This window comes from Candida tropicalis (assembly GCF_000006335.3).
Source record: "Candida tropicalis MYA-3404 genomic scaffold supercont3.1, whole genome shotgun sequence".
In the NCBI taxonomy this organism is placed as follows: domain Eukaryota; kingdom Fungi; phylum Ascomycota; class Pichiomycetes; order Serinales; family Debaryomycetaceae; genus Candida; species Candida tropicalis.
The window spans coordinates 2,384,720-2,407,632 of record NW_003020038.1 but is presented as its reverse complement, the minus strand read 5'-3'; the positions used below and the strand labels follow the sequence as shown (position 1 = coordinate 2,407,632).

General features: G+C 34.1%; 8 protein-coding genes across 8 annotated transcripts; 3 read left to right on the top strand and 5 right to left on the bottom strand. All coding sequences in view use genetic code 12, as the record gives it.

The window, feature by feature from the left end:
- Nucleotides 1-10: 10 nt before the first annotated feature.
- Nucleotides 11-1,255, bottom strand: NAP1 (histone chaperone; the record flags this gene model as incomplete). The annotated part of the gene is made up of 1 exon (XM_002546219.1): nucleotides 11-1,255. One exon carries the CDS (start codon nucleotides 1,253-1,255, stop codon nucleotides 11-13), a length of 1,245 nt encoding a protein of 414 aa, XP_002546265.1.
- A 723-nt stretch (nucleotides 1,256-1,978) lies between these two features.
- On the bottom strand, nucleotides 1,979-4,378 carry CTRG_01046 (cullin; the record flags this gene model as incomplete). Its single annotated transcript, XM_002546218.1, has 1 exon — nucleotides 1,979-4,378. The coding sequence occupies one exon, from the start codon at nucleotides 4,376-4,378 to the stop codon at nucleotides 1,979-1,981; it is 2,400 nt and encodes a 799-aa protein (XP_002546264.1).
- A 484-nt stretch (nucleotides 4,379-4,862) lies between these two features.
- On the top strand, nucleotides 4,863-7,199 carry LEU1 (3-isopropylmalate dehydratase; the record flags this gene model as incomplete). Its single annotated transcript, XM_002546217.1, has 1 exon — nucleotides 4,863-7,199. One exon carries the CDS (start codon nucleotides 4,863-4,865, stop codon nucleotides 7,197-7,199), a length of 2,337 nt encoding a protein of 778 aa, XP_002546263.1.
- Nucleotides 7,200-7,373: 174 nt separating this feature from the next.
- On the bottom strand, nucleotides 7,374-8,633 carry CTRG_01044 (nicotinamide-nucleotide adenylyltransferase; the record flags this gene model as incomplete). The annotated part of the gene is made up of 1 exon (XM_002546216.1): nucleotides 7,374-8,633. One exon carries the CDS (start codon nucleotides 8,631-8,633, stop codon nucleotides 7,374-7,376), a length of 1,260 nt encoding a protein of 419 aa, XP_002546262.1.
- Nucleotides 8,634-10,787: 2,154 nt separating this feature from the next.
- Nucleotides 10,788-12,986, top strand: PXA1 (ATP-binding cassette long-chain fatty acid transporter; the record flags this gene model as incomplete). Its single annotated transcript, XM_002546215.1, has 1 exon — nucleotides 10,788-12,986. The coding sequence occupies one exon, from the start codon at nucleotides 10,788-10,790 to the stop codon at nucleotides 12,984-12,986; it is 2,199 nt and encodes a 732-aa protein (XP_002546261.1).
- A 3,918-nt stretch (nucleotides 12,987-16,904) lies between these two features.
- Nucleotides 16,905-20,618, top strand: CTRG_01041 (uncharacterized protein; the record flags this gene model as incomplete). Its single annotated transcript, XM_002546214.1, has 1 exon — nucleotides 16,905-20,618. One exon carries the CDS (start codon nucleotides 16,905-16,907, stop codon nucleotides 20,616-20,618), a length of 3,714 nt encoding a protein of 1,237 aa, XP_002546260.1.
- Nucleotides 18,302-20,476, bottom strand: CTRG_01042 (uncharacterized protein; the record flags this gene model as incomplete). Its single annotated transcript, XM_002546213.1, has 1 exon — nucleotides 18,302-20,476. One exon carries the CDS (start codon nucleotides 20,474-20,476, stop codon nucleotides 18,302-18,304), a length of 2,175 nt encoding a protein of 724 aa, XP_002546259.1.
- A 465-nt stretch (nucleotides 20,619-21,083) lies between the features above and the next one.
- CTRG_01040 (uncharacterized protein) lies at nucleotides 21,084-22,097 on the bottom strand (the record flags this gene model as incomplete). Its single annotated transcript, XM_002546212.1, has 1 exon — nucleotides 21,084-22,097. One exon carries the CDS (start codon nucleotides 22,095-22,097, stop codon nucleotides 21,084-21,086), a length of 1,014 nt encoding a protein of 337 aa, XP_002546258.1.
- Between the last annotated feature and the right edge of the window lie 816 nt (nucleotides 22,098-22,913).

Genomic DNA, 22,913 nt, shown 5'->3' with positions numbered 1-22,913 from the left:
CTCAGTCACTTTATTGTTGCTTACATTCTGGTGGTTGTGTTTTGCCTCCTTGTTGATTTTCTTCATCGTCATCTTCATCGTCTTCATCATCGTCTTCTTCATCAGTGAATTCTTCATCTTCATCACCTTCGAATTCATCAGGATAAGCAAAATCAACAGCATCTCCAGTAAACCAATCAATTGCTCTTGGAATTAATCTATCTTTAATTTCTTCACCCAATTGATAATCCAATTCTAATCTACCTTCCAATTCTTCGTCAATTTCTTCTTCATCTTCTTCTTCATCTTCATCGTGTTCATGTTCACCATCTTCGTCATCATTAACCTTTGGAGGTTTTGGAGGATCAAAAAAATTAAAGAATGATTCAGTTGGAGTCAATTTTTCAATAGTTCTTATTTGTTTAGTGGTTTTATTTCTTTGTTTTCTTCTTTCAATATTTATAGTAACATTATTTTCTTTCAGTTTCCATTCAATTTCACAACCATCAGCATGATCATAAACGAAATCACCACTATAACCCAATTCAGCTTGATAATGATAAGTTTTAGTTAATATTTTATTATTGAAAAATTCATTATCTTTAAATTCAAAAATTAATTGAAATCCTGGAGTGTCTAAATATTTCATTCTTATATCAATCAAAGATTGTAAAACTTCCAGATCTCTATCAGTAATAGTTTCTTGAACAGTAGTTAAGTTTTCCAAAGCAGTCAACCAAAATCCTGGAATACCAACTTCATCATTATCTTCTTCTTCCTCTTCTTCTTCTTCATCTTCTGGTTGTTCATCTTCTTCATCTTGATCTTCCTTTTCTAATTGTTCACCTTCTTCAATTTCTTCAGCAGTTGGTTCTAATTCACCATTAACAATTTTCATTCTCTTTTCATATAATGGTTGATATTTATCAAAGAATTTTTTTTCCAATTCCAATAATTCTTTTTGAAATTCAGCTTCTAATTTCATTTGTGATCTTTGTAAAGATTTTAATCCATAAACTCTATTTTTAACAGCTTTTGGCAAGTTTTCAATATATCCTGATTGTTTACCAATTAAATCTCCTAATTTATCTTCAATCATACCTAACAAAACAGGATTATTAGCTAATGTTTCCTTTTGATCTTCATTAATTTCTTCAATTGTTGAAACTGTTGGTGGCTTTGATTTCATATATGAATTAGTAACACTTGATGGAGTATTTTGTGGAGTTGGAGCTTTTGAAATATCTCCGTTTTTCTTTTTGATTGGTTCAGACATTATTGATGTTTGATTCAAATAATATAACCGTTGTCAATGATGATGATAATGATAATACTAATGATGATGATGAGCTTTTTTTTTTTTTTGGATTTCTTTTTTTTTTTTCTTTGCTTCGTTGGAATTTTTTTTTTTTTTTTTTGGATTCTCCTTTGGATTTTTTGAAAGACGTGTACTTCTGACCAGACGGGATTTCAGATAGACGAGTATTACAAGACAAGAGTTGATGATACATTCCAAGGTGAATGATAGATATTATTTGACTCCCATTTCCATGGGAATCGTATGAACTACAGAATTCAAATGATAGTTATATAAAAAACATGATTATATACATTAAATACACAAACAAATAAAATCAATCACAACAGACACTAAAAGTACTTCTGTTGAGATAAATGCTAGATCGATGATAATTATCCGTTAGTAATAATGATTAGGGACTTTCGGGAATAGCCGAAAAGGCGTTTTGGATTTCTCAAATGGCATGCTAAACAAAAGAAGAAAAAGAAGAAAAAGTATATAAACCTAATAAATTTTCTGTTCTTCTTCTTCTTCTTCTTCCTCTTTTGCTTCGACCCATTGCAATTGGAAGAATCAGGTGATTAATATTAAATTCCAGAATTGATCACGTGACATATAGACACCTCCCCTCAAACACACACAACCACTACAAGTATAACCTACACCAGGATAGTAGGTACAGACAATATTTTCATTCAATCATGCTATATAATTATATAGGGAACGATCCAGACCATCACGTTTCAAATACTCCTTTTCTATCAAATCCTCTATACATTCTTTAATCAACAGCATCGTAGGAGAAAATGAAACTTGTTGAATCAACTGTTCTATTAATTGTTGATGACTTATTGTTTTGTAACTTTTCATAATTCTAACGATCGATGCCTCAGTTTTAATCTTCATCCCCTTTCTAACTTCTTGTTCTAATTCTGATTCTTGTTCATCCATTTCGGATTTTTTACTTGATGCTACCGTCTTCACTTTAAGTAACCTAGATTTAACTTTATTTTCACTCAACAGGAAATAATCATTCTTGTATACCAATAACTTACTGATCAATAATGATTTTATATGTCTTTTCAACTCAGAATCTTCAACTTTATTATCTTCTCCATATACTAATTCTTTGATTTCACCAAATTTCAATTTCTCATGATCATTAAATTGAAGTAAAATATTCCCAGCAACAACACCCACATCAATCATAAAATTACCCGTTGGAAGTGATGCTTTAATCAACATACTTCCAAATGTTGACCAACTCAATTTTTTGTTTGCATTCTTCCCAGCATAATATTCTTCAAATGCTATTAATGAGTGCTGTAATGCATTAGGCCATTTCAACAGTACATCTTCTTTATAATTTTTCGTCATTGCCTTTGGCCAATTGGTCACATTACATATTTTCAATTCCAATTCAATAATATCATCTCTACCACGAGTATATTTCTTCCAATCATTGGTAGTATCCCTTGAAAGTCTGATATCTCTATTCATCTTGATAACTTTATCTAATGAAGAAACCCCCAATTCTTCACTTAAACTACCCAAGATAATCTCTTCGATATCTTTACTGGATGAATTCTTTGAATTTAAAAATCTTTTGGCAAAATGATTAGCATAATGAACTTCAAACGCGTCTTTGTTTTTAATATATTTTAAAAATTGTATCGATGTATTGATTAATTCTTCAGTTTGATCTCCTGATTTCAATATACCCGATGATCCACTTTTAGTTAGTTGTTTGATATAATAATCCATATAAACCGATAACATTTCAGGGGCATTGACTGTTTTGGCACCCCTTTTATCACTTCCATTTATAAAATCTCTCAAAGCAAAAGTTATGGTCTGTTCAATCATTAAATTCTCATCAAATGAATTTTTCCATACAAGTAATAATTGATCACGATATTTCAATACAGTATCAATCCATTTGGTTGCAAATGCTGATGAGTTCATAGCCACGGGTTTTTTGTTTGCAGGGTTGTCAATTGATGAACGAACATATTCCGGTAATGAATTACCTTGAACAATAATGGCTTCCTTAATTCTTAATCTTAATAATTGATATTCGTCACTATCATATCTCCCAACTAAATTATACAATAATTTTAAATCAGCATAATGATAGGTTTCAACATTGGCTGCTTCAAAAATATTACTAACAACTGGCTTTAACCAATAATCCAACCCTTGGTTTGGTGATAGAATCATTTTATCAATTTTATCCTTGATCATTATATTGTTCATCAAGTCAATCAATTTGGGATAAGTTGAAGGGGGTAAATAAAATTTAACTCTATTTTCTTCATCTTTAATAAATTGGGTTGTCAACTGTAAATATTTAGTCCCCAGATTATATGATACATACTCGGTGGATAAAGTTTGAAAAGTATCTTCTGAACTTTGCAAAAACTTTGGTTCAAAGTAAACTTGATAATATGTATCCCCATAGAAATATTCACTTGATGCAGTGGATTCGACTAATAATTCCATCATATTTATAATTTTGGTTATGTACATGGTTGACGTAATCACACTTCCAAGTCTACTTTTAGTAACTTCATTAATTACAATATCAATTACTTTAAACCCAATTTCATGATCATTGAATTTAATTACATTATCTTTGAATAACATGATCCCCAAATCATAAATTAATAATTTCTTATGTTCTTTAACGTAAACTCTATTTAAATACATCAAGACATCACTGATGAATTTCATAGATTGTAAATGATCATTCCATTCTTGAATCAATGTTTGCATAAATAATTCATGATTTCCCGATAAACTAACCAAATACTCTCGTCTGTTTAATAAATGTGATTTAATAGCTTCCGTGACATTATCATATAATTTTCCACCAAATTTCCTCAATACTAACACATATGCTTTTCTGTATAATTGTTCATATGATAAATTAGACACGTTCTTATTTTGAATCTGGGAAATTGCGTTAGCTAAAATTGTCCAATTCTTATCAAAATCAATGGATGCTTCAGTAGTTGAATTCTCAGGTAATGCTGATGAACTAATTAACGATTTTCTAGGTGGTCTAATCTTAGACCTTCTACCCCCGGGAGGCATCATAGTATATGTGTGCGTGTATGTGAACAGACTGAGATGATTGTTGCTAGTAGTGTAACTCTCTCTGTTTCTGTTTCTTCTCAATGATTGCAGAACTACGCAACTAAGAAAAAAAAAAATTCAAACATTCAAAACGTGACGTATGTCGTTCGGATATTCTCTCCTACGACATTTAAAACGACATTCTTTGGTACACCGCACACGGTTTCCTAATCCGTCACAGGTCGTGCACTTTGTGTACTTCCCGCACCGCTTACCAAATATTTGTTTGTCATTGGCTAAACGGGGAAATCTCACCGGTTTCGCTCCTTCACCGGAGCCATTTTTTTAGTCACCGGACACTCCACATTGAAAATTTTTTTTTGTATGACACAACTATTTGAACAAAATTACTCCCTCATTATATAAACTGAAAATTATCACCAGAAATTTCCAGTTACTTATTTTATTTTTTTTTTTTATCATTAAACAATTTAATAACCACAAGATGGCTCCATCCCCTATAATTTCCAGCCCAAAGACCTTATACGATAAAGTCTTTGAAGACCATATAGTCTATAAAGATGAATCGGGGTCAAATTTATTATATATTGATAGACATTTAGTTCATGAAGTTACTTCTCCACAAGCATTTGAAGGTTTAAAAAACGCTGGTCGTACAGTTAGAAGAACCGATTGTACTTTAGCTACTGTTGATCATAATATTCCAACTATTTCAAGAGCAAATTTTAAAGATGTTGATACTTTTATTCAACAAGATGATTCAAGATTACAAGTTAAAACTTTAGAACAAAATGTTAAAGATTTTGATGTTACATATTTCGGTATGAGTGACGATAGACAAGGTATTGTTCATGTCGTTGGTCCTGAGCAAGGTTTTACTTTACCAGGTACTACTGTTGTTTGTGGTGATTCCCATACTTCTACCCATGGTGCCTTTGGTGCTTTGGCCTTTGGTATTGGTACTTCTGAAGTTGAACATGTTTTAGCTACTCAAACTATTATTCAAGCTAAATCTAAAAACATGAGAATAACAATTGATGGTGAATTATCTGAAGGTATCACTTCTAAAGATTTAGTCTTACATGTAATTGGTGTTATTGGTACTGCTGGTGGTACTGGTTGTGTCATTGAATTTGCTGGTAAAGCAATTGAAGATTTATCTATGGAAGCAAGAATGTCTATTTGTAATATGGCCATTGAAGCTGGTGCAAGAGCCGGTATGATTAAACCTGATCAAATTACTTTTGATTACATAAAGGGAAGACCATTGGCTCCAAAGGGCGCAGAATGGGAAAAAGCTATGGCTTATTGGAAAACTTTACATACTGATGAAGGTGCTAAATTTGATTATGATATTAAAATTGCTGCATCTGATATTGTTCCAACTATTACTTGGGGTAACTCTCCTCAAGATGCTTTACCAATCACAGCTAAAGTTCCTGATCCAGCTAATGTTACTGATCCAATTAAAAAATCCGGTATGGAAAGAGCTTTGAAATATCAAGGCTTAACTCCAAACACACCATTCAAAGACATTAAAATTGATAAAGCTTTTATTGGCTCTTGTACCAACTCTCGTATTGAGGATTTAAGAGCTGCTGCTGCAGTTGCCAAAGGTCACAAAAAGGCTGACAATGTTAAATTGGTTTTAGTTGTTCCAGGTTCTGGTTTAATTAAAAAGCAAGCTGAAAAGGAAGGTTTAGATAAGATTTTCGAAGCTGCCGGATTCACTTGGAGAGAAGCTGGTTGTTCTATGTGTCTTGGTATGAATCCAGATATTTTAGATCCTGAAGACAGATGTGCTTCTACTTCTAATAGAAATTTCGAAGGTCGTCAAGGTGCTCTTTCAAGAACTCATTTGATGTCTCCTGCTATGGCTGCTGCTGCTGCCATTAAAGGTCATTTCACCGATATTAGAGAATTTGATTACATCAACAATGACCAACCTTCAATTAGTATTGAACAAGAAATTGAAGATAAAGAATTACAAGATGCTGTTTATGAACATGAAAAGGAATTTATTGAAAGTACTCCAGGTACTGAAGCTGAAAGAACCAACGATATTCCAAAAGATGAACCAGAATTCAAGAAATCTAAAACTGAAGCACATGCTGCTGGTACTGATAACAGTTTTACTGTATTAACTGGTATCACTGCTTCACTTTATAAAGCTAATATTGATACTGATGCCATTATTCCAAAACAATTTTTGAAAACTATTAAAAGAACTGGTTTAAAGAATGGTTTATTTTATGAATCTAGATTTGTTAAAGATAAAAATGGTAAAGATGTTGAAACTGATTTTGTTTTAAATGTTGAACCATATAGAAAAGCAGAAATTTTATTAGTCACTGGTGATAACTTTGGATGTGGATCAAGTCGTGAACATGCACCATGGGCATTAAAAGATTTTGGTATTAAAAGTATAATTGCTCCTTCATTTGGTGATATTTTCTATAACAATTCATTCAAGAATTTCTTATTACCAATTAGAATTCCTCAAGATGTTATTGAAAGCAAATTAGTTCCAGTTGTTAAAGCAGGTCATAAATTAACCATTGATTTACCAAGTCAACAAATTAAAGATGGTGAAACTGGTGAAGTTTTAATTGAAAACTTTGAAGTTGAAGAATTTAGAAAACATTGTTTGGTTAATGGTTTGGATGATATTGGTTTAACTTTACAAAAAGAAGAATATATTTCTAAATATGAAGCCATGAGAAAAGATAGATTTTCATTCTTGGAAGGTGGTTCTAAATTAATCAAACCTATTAAAGGTACAAAAAAGAGTATCTATGGTAACAAAGCTCAAGAATGGTAAATAATTTTAATGTATAATTGTAATAATGAAATAATTAATAATCATCGTATTTATATATCTGAAATTTAATTGATTTTTTTTTTAAAAAAAAAAAAAATTGTAGTAATACAGCGTCTATAAGTAGTTTACATAACAATAATAATAATAATAGGAATAAAAAGAACTATACATTATTTAATCAGCTCGTTCGGACATGACTTGTTTAACAGGTTCAGAATCACAATATAATTTGTGTTGTTGAATATATCTAATGACGGAATTTGGTAACAAATACTGTACTGACATACCTCTTCTTATAAACAATCGTATTTTAGTTGAAGAAATATCATTATAAATCAATTGTTTAATAACCATGATATTCTTACGATGTTCATATAAAATATCATGACTCAATAAGAAACTTCTAACATCAGAACCAGTTCTTTCCACTATAAGACATCCATATTTGCCTAAAATATGATGTAAATCTTGATCAGCCCAAACATCTGGTTCACCCATACTTTCAATCAAATCACCACCGGCTAACAACATGATTTTAACTCCTCTTTTTTCCCCCAGTCTAGTCATAATACCACCGCGCTTAATATTAATTTCTTCATTGAAATGGTCCAAAACCAATGCAGTTCTGGTATATTTTGGTTGTAAAGATTCCCAAGCATCAACCATTAACCAAGATGAAGTCCTTTCACATGCCAATTCACACATTCGAACACGATGGTGTGCTGGGGCCAAACCTTGTTTTTTATAATTGGAAGACACAGGAGAATAGTACCCACCAATAACTTCAAATCTTGTTTGTTCCATAATTGAATCCAAAGCCATTTCAAACATTCTTAAATGCAAATAAGTAATTGGAGAAAATGAACCACATGCAACTATAACCAAAGGATGTTTTGAATCATCAGTTAAAGTAGTTGCTAATCTATGAGTGGGAAATTTATAATCTTCTAATTTTGAAGCTTGTCTTTGAATACCATGAGGAACCTCTTCTAAATCAGCAATTTGGGAAGATCTAACTTTGATAGAAGGTGGTAAAATCTCCACTTTATTACTCACTTTTTTTTCCAAGCTCGCTTCAGTTTCTTCCTTCACTTCGATTTCCTCATCAGAAGAAGATGAACTTATCAATTCAGTATGCTTTCTAGGAATTTTGGAATGATAAACTATACTCTCATTATCCCCTTGGTGTTGATTATTATTTGTACTGTTGTTGTTGTTGATGCTATTGATATTGTCGTAGGATTTTGAAGAAATAGTTGACGGCCTTGTTGATTTAGCAGGATGTGGAGCTGGAGTGTCAACACCTTGACCCAAATCTTCTAATACAAATGGTTGAATTGGAATATTGTGTGGGATCTTATACGACGGCGCAGTTGGTTCGATATTTTTATTTAATGAAGGTGGAGTGAAATTTGGATCATTGGTTGGGTCCATTGTGCTGATGATATCTACTATTGGAATATGTATACGAGTAATCAAGGATTAATCCAAATAATAACAAGAAAGAAGGATGTAAATCTTGAAGAAAAGAAAAAGTAATAAATAAGTAAATATTCTTTAAAAAAATTTTTTAGTCAAGTATTCAATTGAGTTTGAAATTGATATGGGAGGTGGTCTGAGTGTTAAATGGCCCAAAAAAAAAAATTTTTTTTTTCTTTCTTTCTTTCTTTCTGTCAGTCTCTGTTAGTCAGTGAGTGAGTTAGAGCCACTGTTTTTCTCTTTTAATTAATTCCTGTTTTCTTCCGCGGTGGGTGCTGAGCGGAGGGCGGTGATCGGCGGAGGGTTCGTTGTACGAATGGTGCAAAATCCGAACAGTTTGTTCCTGAATTCAATCAAATCTAACTGATCCAATAAAAAAGAAAAAATAAAACCACGTGAGTTCCTGTTAATTTTTAAATCTTAAAACAGTGGTTAATGGTAATTTTTGCCAGGTTATGAATCGTATTACTAATGGATTTGTTTGAAAAAAAAAGGTGGGATCATCACTACATTTATATACTAAAGAGACACAGCAACAATTGTTGATGTGAAAAAAAAAAAATTAATGGTGACAATTCACGCGGCTTCGTTCCATTTCAGTCGATGTGTCAGTGTGTATTACTGTTGCATCCGATGGAGGGGTAACATTGTATGGTAAACCAACACTGCCTGATTTAATAAATAATACCCTTTCTCTGGAGTTTAGTGTTCAAAGTACCAAAATCAGTCCTAATTTTGTTCAAACACCCAACATCTTGGGATAATTATTTACTCTTAGTTTATATGTCACGCGGGGATGCTGACTTTAACCCACTCCAACCGCTTGTTCATATCTCGATTTTCTATTTTCCCGGTGTTGAGGATATCTCGGAATTAGTTGCTCTGCCTTGAATAGTTACTAATCCTTAATAATAATAATAATAAAAAGAAGAAGAAAGGGTGAATACACTCCCCTGCTTTCAATATCGCTTCTTCTATCTCTTTCTACTATCATACACGCTGTGAACTCTATTACTCAACTAGCTCTCTAAATCCGAGGTATATTCTACCATCTTCTAAAGCTGTACAATAATAGCTACTCCTAATCTCGGAGAAGCCCTGCAAAAAAAAAAAAACTGGCGCGGAGAAATCGCTATGCAAAGAAAAAAAAAAATTACTCACAAACAAAAAAAAAAAGGAAACCCATGGAATAACTGAGAAGAGAATCAATTCAACTTGTTCAAGACATATACCAATCACCAATCACCAATGAGACCATCTTCAGTATCATCCACAAAAATAAGACCAGCAAAAAGATTAATGGAAGCTGGCAGTAAATGTTCAACTGAAGGTATGGCTTATGGCAATTGTATTTTGAATAACTATACTACAATGAATAAAGATATGTGTGGTAAAGAATTTGCCAAATTTAAATCTTGTGTTTCTGAAAAATTATCCCGAAAATAATCATCATTTACGCTGTCATCGAAAACCCTAATTAACTAGTCATTCATTGGATAAACGTGTCTATTCACATAACCTTCACACGAGCAGACCAGATACTCCCAGCTCCTTAGAAAAAAGAAAGAAATCTTTCAAATTATAAGAATACTGATAAAGTGGTCTTGATCCAAAGATTGAAATTGTATATATATTTATGTATCTATTTCGTGTATTTCCCATCTGTAATATAATTCAAAGTTGATAGACACGTGCATGTAAACACGTGCTGTGATAAGTTACACAAAGAATAATTTCACATGCCAAACCGCGGAACTCTTAATTTATATGGGGAAACATTTTTTTTCATTATTATTATTATATTTGTCTACCAAAAGTTGATCCTACGAACAGTCCATCACATGTTGTAGGCATTATGGCTATCCAGTTGAGTATGTACTTTTCGAAACATTCTGTAAAGTCTTTCCAATTGTATAATACTTCTATGGTACAAGGTTGCATTTGCAGTCATGCCCCCCGTTCTCACTTCCCCCACTTTTTCTTGAAAACTGGTTGGTGAGAGCAAAAAAAAAAAAAAAACCAGACAAAAATTCAAATAAAAAAAAAACACAATTCCCCCTGTCTTTTTGATACTTGACCTGCTGTATACTACAACCAACGGATGTTATCATGATAAATATATCCAAATTGACTGGTTACAACAAACAGGACATTCGAAACGTGGTACTATTACTACAGGAGTTTGTTAAAACCTATAAAGACAACAAAATCAAGTTAAACTATCAGAGTCGACCAGTCATTTTATTCTTGAGTACTTTAATTGCAACAGCGGGTATTGGTGTTTTCTTTACATTTAGAAGCATTGTCACCAAGTATAATGAATATGTATTAAGCAAAAGATTGAGACGTCCAAGTCTTATTAGACAATCCTCAAATATTTTAAAAAATGGTTCCCGTGAAATCTTTATCCAAAAGGGAAATGGAAAAGTGACAAGAATTATTATTCCTAAAGCCAACAATGATCAGTATGCCGCTGATAAATATTTATATAAAGATTTTGCACGTAATGAACAAATATTACAACAGCAAAAGGGTCGACTTTTCAATTCAAGATTTTTGAATCAATTAACCATCATCTGGAAAATCTTGATTCCAAAATTTTATTGTCAAAACACTTCTTTGTTGTTGTCCCAATGTTTCTTTTTGATTTTTAGAACTTGGTTATCTTTATTAATTGCAAAATTAGATGGTCAAATAGTGAAGAACTTGATTGCAGCCGATGGTAGGAAATTCGCCCGTGATTTGATCTATTTCTTGTTGATTGCTTTCCCTGCTTCTTATACCAATGCCGCCATTAAATATTTAGAATTAAGATTGGCTTTGGGATTTAGAACAAATTTAACCAGGTATATTCATGATATGTACTTGGACAAAACCATGTCCTATTACAAAGTTGGCTTGAGTGGGGCTGATATACAAAACATAGACCAATACATCACTGAAGATGTAACCAAATTCTGCTTATCGTTATGTTCGTTATTTTCATCTATGGGTAAGCCATTTATCGATTTAATTTTCTTTAGTGTTTATTTGAGAGATAATTTGGGGACTGGGGCTATTATTGGTATTTTTGCTAATTATTTTGCTACTGCCATCATGTTGAAAAAAGCAACCCCGAGGTTTGGAAAATTAGCTTCCAAGAGAACACATTTGGAAGGGGTTTATTTCAACCAACAATTGAACATAATGACCAATAGCGAAGAAATTGGTTTCTATAAAGGATCTAAAATTGAAAAATCAAAGCTTGCAGAGAATTTCCAAAAATTGATGGATCATATGTCTCAAGAAATAAATCTCTCATCAAGTTACGCTGCATTAGAAGATTATGTGCTTAAATATACCTGGCTGGCTTGGGGTTATATCTTTTCTGGTCTTCCGGTTTTCTTGGATGTACTTTTCCCTAAAGAAGACCCGGCAAGTGGTCATATTGCTGATATTCATGATGATGAACATGGTCATGCTAATACAGAAGACACAAATTCGACTACTGAAAATATGAAAACATTTGTCACCAACAAACGTTTATTGTTGAGTCTTGCGGACGCTGGGTCTAGATTGATGGTTAGTTTGAAAGAAGTGACCACATTAACTGGTATTACTAATAGAGTGTTTAACATGTTGACACAACTCCATCGTGTACATGATCCTAAATTTGATTATGGTGATAAGTATGGTTTGACAGATATCCATGGTACTTACCAATTGAATTATGATGGTTTGAGATTAGAGCACGTTCCAATTACTGTTCCTACTTCAGAAGGTTCATATGCCGAACCGTTAATTCCTGACCTTACCTTTGATATCAAGGGTAAAAACTTGTTGTTTGTTGGACCAAATGGTTCTGGGAAAACTTCTGTTGCTAGGGTTCTTGCTGGCCTTTGGCCCTTGTATGCCGGGTTAGTTCTGAAACCGCTGGATCTTTTCTTCAACCCACAGAAAAGTTATTTCACTTCTGGAAGTTTGCGTGATCAAGTTGTTTATCCAAACAGGTCTGAAAATGCAACAAATGATCAAATTTTCCATATTTTGCACTGCGTTAATTTGGATCATATTGTTAAACGTTATGGATTGAATCAGAATTTGGATTTTGCTAAGACTTTAAGTGGTGGAGAAAAGCAAAGATTAAGTTTTGCTAGAATATTGTTTAACAAACCAAGTATTGTAATTCTAGATGATTCCACGTCGGCTTTATCGCCAGATATGGAGGAATTGATGTATCAAGTGTTGCAAGATCATAAAATCAATTACGTCACACTTTCCAATCGTCCTTCACTTAGTAAATTTCACGATAAAGTATTTGAAATATAGGTTTTGCTTTTTTGTGTCTGTGTCTGTGTGAGTGTGTATGTATTTATGTCTATATTGGTAATGTCTACTGAATAATACCAAAGTTAAGCAAACCATAGTGTTTTGTGTATGTTGAGGAAGTGCAACAATTGAAGTCGATCGAATTAATCATTTTGCTAGGCAAATTAAAAAGCCACTCACAATTCAATTTAATCTTCGGCTTGTTCTTTTGTTTTTAATATATCCAAGATTAGGAATTTCGGATTTTTATAAATAATATTGTTCAATCTTGTACTAGCAAATTTATTCACAAACTGAAGATATTAAATGATTTTTTTTAACGGTATACACTAGAAAAATCTGTTATAAAAACGGTATTAATTTAAGTAGCATGACTTTTATTAAGTAGAGAAATTAAAAACCATAATTTATCTGACTATAAATACGTTATTAACAAATATATATGTACTCTATTTGATTATTCGCTTAACGCGTTATGATATTATGAATAGAACCCTTGATTCTTATCATAATCAACATCAGGTGATGTTTGTATTCTCATGGATCGTAAAATAGTATGCCTTCGGATATATCGAGTCATGAACATGAACATAAAAGCCAAGATAGTAATGAGGTTGAGAAGGTGATAATACATGAGTAAGTATAAGAGATTCAGAGAACTAGACCTAGACCTAGACCTAGACATATACACCAATGATCTAATAATAGTAACTCCAACTAACCGCTTCACTGGTACGCGGGTATATTCGGTGATGAAGGCTTTGTCTCACCTATTAATGCGCTTTTACTTAAAAGGGTTCGTTCTTTCTTTGCTTGTATTTTTTTGCGCTTTGTGTCATGTAGAAAAATTCTTAAGGTCGTGTATATATATCCAAAGCTTTGTGGCTTATCAACAAAGACAAAAAGATGATGATACAAGAAGTGTACGACATTCAGAGTGACTAACTTTGATTCAATTAAAGGAATTAATGATCTATCTTTTAGATGATTAGTATGATAATACATTATATTAAGAGGCTGAATTGATTTTTACCTGTCTTAATTGTAATCATAAGAAATTATGTACTGAATATTGATGATCATCAATTTGCAGCTATTTTTATCGGGAAAACACATTCCAGTAATAATCCCTCTAAGAAATTATGAGCAATTTCAGTTATTTTTTGCATTGAATTCATTGAAATTTTGTAATCTTTTTTAAATAAAATCTTCAATTATTATAATTTGTTGGTCGTAGGGAATATTGTTTATCATCTTTATCTCGCAACTATTAGCTAGAACCATAATTCTTCCCAAGTTTATAGTACGAAATAGATAGTTGATTTGTCTTGTAGTACCACCAAATCAAGTTAATGTATTATTATTCTTCTTTTGGTGACAAACATTAACTCCTATGAAGCTCAAGTTTTTTTTGCTATAGCATTGATTAGTGCAATTTTGTGGTTCAACAAGTATTCAAATTTGGAATAACCAAGGTGCAGTAGAAATGAATTTTGCGTTAAGTCAAAGAATACTCAACAAATCCCAAAAAGATAAATAAATGGAGAGACAAATATTTACGGAAGAAAGTTTTAGCGAATAAATCAATACAAATGTCTTCATTTGGTAATAATTAGAGGGCTTATAATCAAATAGAATCAAAAACTGGTGAGATCTCCATACTCCGATCATCGATAAATTCTTCAAGTTTAGATTCACAAACATTTAAATGAGAGAAACCGTTATATTACCTCATGGTAAAGTTTGATGAGCAAGATAAATCCCAGAAAATTAATTCTCCTCTTCATTGCATGTTTTTTTTTTTATTATTATTATTTAACGAATCATTTACGGAGACAGCCTAAGTTCACTGAGGTGGTCTCATCTCATATGCAAGTTATTGCCTATTTTTGTAATTGGTTAGAAATATTTTAGTTTATACGTAATTGCAGTGTATTGTTCAAATGTCTGCAAAAGAAAATTCAACAATGCAACCAATCTACTGCGATGAGTTGTCGCGATTCACTCAACAATATACAATTAAATGTCAAGACAAGCAATGAGGTCTTAATGATTTGCCAATTTTTCTAAAATCATTATGGTTTGTGTTAAATTGTTCTATTATTAGTACATACTCATTCTATAACAAACTACTGAATAAAAGAGAAATTTTTTATTTTTTATGACGTCGGTGGAATATCGTTAGTACTTGCCACTCCTCATATTCCATGTAAATTATTTCAGGGTGCATAGAAGAAATTGTACAGTAATTGCATTTTCGACATGTTCCAAGAGTCACATTTGTGATGCAAACAAAGCAAGATAAAGCAAAACAAGAAAGCAAAAAAAGCCTTCTTCTCTTTTTACTATAATTCCAAATGAATCCTCATTGATCCTAACACAACTCATGGATTGTTGTTCAATAAAATATTCGAACATTTGGGAGGACTTTTAATGTCTCACTCAGAAATAGCTGTGACCATATTATTCTGTGATACTTTTTGCGCATGTGTATTTTCCAAGACCACACAACTTAGACAGCATCTCCAATTTGTACAACATTCCCCTAATACATTTAGACAGACATCTTATTTCACCAATACAATAAAGCAAGGTGGGGGAATGGATTTCATCACACTTGTTTTCCTTTTTGTTTTTTTTTTTAGTAAATTATAAATGTCTTGGAATTTTGTTTAGTCAAACATAATTTTGGATTAATTATTCCAGTCACAGTTTTTTAGACTCAACAGACTAGTAATGACGCAAACTCAAACATTGGTATAAAGATTGGCAATTTTATGCAATCTGGCAAAACAATTGGCAGTGTCTTTGAAATGAAGAAGAATTCAGAAAATGATATTCAGTTTTAATTTTTTTTTATATAAAAGAAAAGACAATAAAATAACAAACCATTGCTGGAAACCCTCATTTTTAGATCTTCCAACTATCAAAAACTAAGATAATCGAAAAGATTGGTTTCACCGCAATAATTGCTGTAACATCTATAGGACCCCTAAGTTCTAGAATATTTAAACAAAGACAAATAGTGAGACTAACTGCAAGGAAAGGAAGAACCTTCCAGCAGAGAAATAAAATGAAATTTTACTCAAAAATAATTAACTTATCTAAGTTCTAGAACAATAAAATAATAATAATAATAATTTGTTATATTATTATTACTATTATTAAAAGAAAGTACAAAAATCTAAAAAAGATAAATCAAGCGGGAAGGACTTCTTGAAGGGGCAATATAACCCACTAAATGGTTTTAAACAACATTCAAATATGAATCCGATTTACAATAATTGTACGCTTACCCATTATTCAGTACAGTATTGATAGCTCAACCATCAAAAAATACAATACAAGAACATTACTGTCATTAATGATAGTATTCTCTTTCTAGTTGTACTTTTTTTTTGCACCTCTTTATTGGTTTTACTTCTCTCTTTCTGGTTTTTGTTTTTTGTTCTTTGCACTAAAACTGAGTTGCGTTTTTCGCGATTGAAAATTTCAGACTCAACCATCAACAACTTTTTCTTTACCTGTATCTTCACCAATGAATGTCAGCTCCTATCTCACAAAAAGCAATTCCATCCCTCCCTTCTTCTTCCCCCCCATTGTCAGTTTCCTGTGACTACTTTGTGATTTGAATACATAAGTCATAACCAGCGGAAAGTTATTCCACTATCATTCATGCACTCATTGCTATGCACCCCATCTTAAAACCAATGAAACAACCTTGAACAAAGCAGTATGGGATTATTCCCTAATTCCCAGTAATATCTGATGTCTTAATGGGTCAAAAAAAATTTTTTCTTCTTTAAGGAAGTTTAAATAGATGTTGATTTTCCCTGTCAGTTCGTTATAATCATAATGATTCATTCCTCCAACTAACTTGTTCTTCTCCGAACTCATCCATAAAATCAAAACTTTAGTATGAGTTATTTTGGATTTGCTATACTATTGTTGGCCTTGTTCACAAGAGTAACCCCTAAAGAAATCACGGGGATATTCACCAGTTTTGACTCGTTAACTTATTCTGATGCAGGTAATTATGGATACCAAGGTCCAGGGAATCCAACATGGACTGCAACTTTAGGTTGGTCATTAGATGGTTCTGTTGCCTCTCCTGGTGATACATTCACCTTAATTATGCCTTGTGTTTTCAAATTTACTAGTTCATCAACATCAGTGGACTTAACTGCTGATGGTGTAACTTATGCTACTTGTAAATTGAATAATGGAGAAGAATTTACCACATTTTCTAGTATGTCTTGTGTTGTTAATAGTGCTTTAACTTCTGATACTCAAGCATTTGGAACTGTCACTGTACCATTCTCGTTTAATGTTGGTGGTACTGGTTCTTCTGTTGATTTAGAGGACTCCACTTGTTTTACTGCTGGTACCAATACTGTTACTTTTAAAGATGGTGATAATGAACTCTCGATCAATGCCGTTTTTGAGAAAACCACTGCTTCAGTATCAGATGAAATTATTTTTGTCAGATCAGTTCCTTCCATTGGTAAATTGCAACAGATTTCTATTGCAAAAGATTGTCCAAGTGGGTATGAAAGTGGTTATATGAGTATAATTATTAGAGATAATTCTGCTGTTATGGATTGTTCTTCAACTCATATTGGTATTACTAATGATCTTAATGATTGGAATCAACCAACAAATTCTGAAACATTTTCTTATACTGAGAGCTGTTCTGCTACAAACTTTACTATTTCATTCACTGATATCGAAGCTGGTTATAGACCATTTATGGATTCATTCCTCACTGCAACCGCCAATGCAAGATTTAATGTTGACTATATTTACAAGTATACTTGTAAAAATGGTGACACGGTTGATAAAACTAATAGTAGAGTTTATGCTCCTTATATCAACAGTAATACTGATAGTAATGGGGCTATTTTAGTTATCACTACAAGAACCGGTACACAATCAACTACTGGTGTTACTACTTTACCTTTTGATCCAAGTAAAGATCATACTAAAACAGTCGAAGTTATTGAACCAATTCCAACAACAACAATCACAACTTCATATGTCGGTGTCACTACTTCCTATACCACCATTACAGGTACAATTGGTGGAACTGCTACCGTTATTGTTGATGAACCGTATCATACCACAACCACCGTTTACACATCTTGGACTGGTGAAGGAACCACATCATATACTGTTACCGCTTCAACTGATTCAGTAGACACTGTGTATGTTGAAACCCCCGTACCAAATCCAACTGTTACTACCACTGAATATGGCTCTGTTTCTGCTGCTACTACCTACACCGAAACTGCTACTCACGGTGGTACCGACACTGTTCACATCATTGAACCAACTTCAGAATCATCTTCACTTATCCAATCTTCCAGTGTTGAATCTTCCACTGCTGAATCTTCCAGTGTTGAATCTTCCACTGCTGAATCTTCCACTGCTGAATCTTCCACTGTTGAATCTTCCAGTGCTGAATCTTCCAGTGCTGAATCTTCTTCTGTTGCATCTTCTGCTGTTGAAAGTTCAACTGCACAATCATCTGATTTAGAATCCACTGTTGCTGAATCTTCCAGTGTTGAACCTTCTTCTGCTGAATCTTCCAGTGTTGAATCTTCCAGTGCCGAATCTTCCACTGCTGAATCTTCCACTGTTGAATCTTCTACTGCTGAATCTTCCAGTGCTGAATCTTCTTCTGTTGAATCTTCTACTGTTGAAACTTCAACTGCACAATCATCTGATGTTGAATCTACTGTTGCTGAATCTTCCAGTGTTGAATCTTCCAGTGCTGAATCTTTTAGTGCTGAATCTTCCACTGCTGAATCCTCCATTGTTGAATCTTCCAGTGTTGAATCTTCCAGTGCTGAATCTTCCACTGTTGAATCTTCCAGTGCTGAATCTTCTTCTGCTGAATCTTCTGCTATTGAATCATCCAGTATTGAGTCATACAGTGCTGAATCCTCCAGTGTTGAATCTTCAAGTGTTGAATCTTCTGCTATTGAATCTTCCACTGCTGAATCCTCCATTGTTGAATCTTCCAGTGTTGAATCTTCCAGTGCTGAATCTTCCAGTGCTGAATCTTCCAGTGTTAAATCTTCCACTGCTGAACCTTCTTCTGTTGCTTCTTCTACTGTTGAATCCTCCAGTGCTGAATCTTCCAGTGCTGAATCTTCTTCTGTTGCATCTTCTACTGTTGAAAGTTCAACTGCACAATCATCTGATGTAGAATCCACTGTTGCTGAATCTTCCAGTGTTGAACCTTCTTCTGCTGAATCTTCCAGTGTTGAATCTTCCAGTGCTGAATCTTCTTCTGTTGCATCTTCTACTGTTGAAAGTTCAACTGCACAATCATCTGATTTAGAATCCACTGTTGCTGAATCTTCCAGTGTTGAACCTTCTTCTGCTGAATCTTCCAGTGTTGAATCTTCCACTGCTGAATCTTCTGCTGAATCTTCTGCTGAATCTTCTGCTATTGAATCCTCCAGTGCTGAATCTTCCAGTGTTGAATCTTCCAGTGCTGAATCTTCCAGTGCTGAATCTTCCACTGTTGAATCTTCCAGTGCTGAATCTTCTTCTGCTGAATCTTCTGCTATTGAATCATCCAGTATTGAGTCATACAGTGCTGAATCCTCCAGTGTTGAATCTTCAAGTGTTGAATCTTCTGCTATTGAATCTTCCACTGCTGAATCCTCCATTGTTGAATCTTCCAGTGTTGAATCTTCCAGTGCTGAATCTTCCAGTGCTGAATCTTCCAGTGTTGAATCTTCCACTGCTGAACCTTCTTCTGTTGCTTCTTCTACTGTTGAATCTTCCACTGCTGAATCCTCCATTGTTGAATCTTCCACTGTTGAATCTTCCAGTGCTGAATCTTCCAGTGCTGAATCTTCTTCTGCTGAATCTTCTGCTATTGAATCATCCAGTATTGAGTCATACAGTGCTGAATCCTCCAGTGTTGAATCTTCAAGTGTTGAATCTTCTGCTATTGAATCTTCCACTGCTGAATCCTCCATTGTTGAATCTTCCATTGTTGAATCTTCCAGTGTTGAATCTTCCAGTGCTGAATTTTCCAGTGCTGAATCTTCCACTGCTGAACCTTCTTCTGTTGCTTCTTCTACTGTTGAATCCTCCAGTGCTGAATCTTCCAGTGTTGAATCTTCCACTGCTGAATCTTCCACTGCTGAATCTTCTGCTATTGAACCTTCTTCTGTTGCATCTTCTACTGTTGAAAGTTCAACTGCACAATCATCTGATTTAGAATCCACCGTTGCTGAATCTTCCAGTGTTGAATCTTCTTCTGCTGAATCTTCTTCTGCTGAATCTTCCAGTGCTGAATCTTCTTCTGTTGCATCTTCTACTGTTGAAAGTTTAACTGCACAATCATCTGATTTAGAATCCACTGTTGCTGAATCTTCTGCTATTGAATCTTCCACTGCTGAATCCTCCATTGTTGAATCTTCCAGTTTTGAATCTTCTTCTGCTGAATCCTCCACTGCTGAATCCTCCATTGTTGAATCCTCCACTGCTGAATCTTCTTCTGCTGAATCTTCCAGTGCTGAATCTTCCAGTGTTGAATCTTCTTCTGTTGCATCTTCTACTGTTGAAAGTTCAACTGCACAATCATCTGATTTTAGAATCTACTGTTGCTGAATCTTCCAGTGTTGAATCTTCTTCTGCTGAATCTTCCAGTGTTGAATCTTCCAGTGCTGAATCTTCCAGTGCTGAATCTTCCACTGCTGAATCTCGTTCTGTTGCATCTTCTACTGTTGAAAGTTCAACTGCACAATCATCTGATGTAGAATCCACTGTTGCTGAATCTTCCAGTGTTGAATCTTCCAGTGCTGAATCTTCCAGTGCTGAATCTTCTGCTATTGAATCCTCAAGTGCTGAATCTTCCAGTGTTGAACCTTCTTCTGCTGAATCTTCCAGTGCTGAATCTTCCACTGCTGAATCTTCTTCTGTTGCATCTTCTACTGTTGAAAGTTCAACTGCACAATCATCTGATTTAGAATCCACTGTTGCTGTATCCGCCAATACTGAATCCGCTACGTATTCATCTGATGCTTTAGAATCATCATCAGCTGTTCCGGTATTGCCATCCAACAGTTATCCACATTATTCAAATAGTTCGATTGAAAACTTTTCGTCGTTTGAGTATGTTTCTTCCAGTTTAATCACCGAGTCGTCCGCAATTGTTGATGCTTCTAGTACATTTGATGTTGTGTCTTCATCTTCTGATTTTTCAACTACTCGATCATCTGTGTATGACTCTAGTATTTCAGTTGTTGTATCGTCTAGTGATGAGATTGTATCTAGTGTCCCATCATCTGCTGTTGAATCCTCAAGCAATATTATTTCTTCGTTAGTTGTTGAATCTTCTAGTGAAAATGATTCTTCATCATTCATTGAATCTTCAAGTTCCCCAGTCTCAAGTGAAGCTGTTCCTTCATCAGCAGGTAAATCATCCAGTATTGAGTCATACAGTGCTGAATCCTCCAGTGTTGAATCTTCAAGTGTTGAATCTTCTGCTATTGAATCCTCCACTGCACAATCATCTGATTTAGAATCCTCCACTGCTGAATCCTCCACTGCTGAATCTTCTTCTGCTGAATCTTCTTCTGTTGCATCTTCTACTGTTGAAAGTTCAACTGCACAATCATCTGATTTAGAATCCACCGTTGCTGAATCTTCCAGTGTTGAATCTTCCAGTGCTGAATCTTCTTCTGTTGCATCTTCTACTGTTGAAAGTTCAACTGCACAATCATCTGATTTAGAATCCTCCACTGCTGAATCCTCCACTGCTGAATCTTCCAGTGCTGAACCTTCTTCTGTTGCTTCTTCTACTGTTGAAAGTTCAACTGCACAATCATCTGATGTAGAATCCTCCACTGCTGAATCCTCCACTGCTGAATCTTCTTCTGCTGAATCTTCCAGTGCTGAACCTTCTTCTGTTGCATCTTCTACTGTTGAAAGTTCAACTGCACAATCATCTGATTTAGAATCCACTGTTGCTGAATCTTCTTCTGTTGCATCTTCTACTGTTGAAAGTTCAACTGCACAATCATCTGATTTAGAATCCACTGGTGCTGAATCTTCCAGTGCTGAATCTTCCAGTGCTGAATCTTCCATTGTTGAACCTTCTTCTGTTGCATCTTCTACTGTTGAAAGTTCAACTGCACAATCATCTGATTTAGAATCCACCGTTGCTGAATCTTCCAGTGTTGAATCTTCTTCTGCTGAATCCTCCAGTGCTGAATCTTCCAGTGCTGAACCTTCTTCTGTTGCTTCTTCTACTGTTGAAAGTTTAACTGCACAATCATCTGATTTAGAATCCACTGTTGCTGAATCTTCCACTGCTGAACCTTCTTCTGCTGAACCTTCTTCTGTTGCTTCTTCTACTGTTGAAAGTTCAACTGCACAATCATCTGATTTAGAATCCACCGTTGCTGAATCTTCCAGTGTTGAATCTTCTTCTGCTGAATCCTCCAGTGCTGAATCTTCCAGTGCTGAACCTTCTTCTGTTGCTTCTTCTACTGTTGAAAGTTCAACTGCACAATCATCTGATTTAGAATCCACTGTTGCTGAATCTTCCACTGCTGAACCTTCTTCTGCTGAACCTTCTTCTGTTGCTTCTTCTACTGTTGAAAGTTCAACTGCACAATCATCTGATTTAGAATCCACTGTTGCTGTATCCTCCAATACTGAATCCACTACGTATTCATCTGATGCTTTAGAATCATCATCAGCTATTCCTGTGTTACCTTCCAACAGTTATCCACATTATTCAAACAGTTCAGTTGAGAATGTTTCTTCATCTACTGAACTGTCTGTGGATTTGAATTCTGGACTCAGCGATTCAACTGACACCCCAAGCTCAGTTGATACTGATACTGCTGTTGAATTTTCTTCTTCATCATCCACAGATATTTCTATCTCTGAATCATC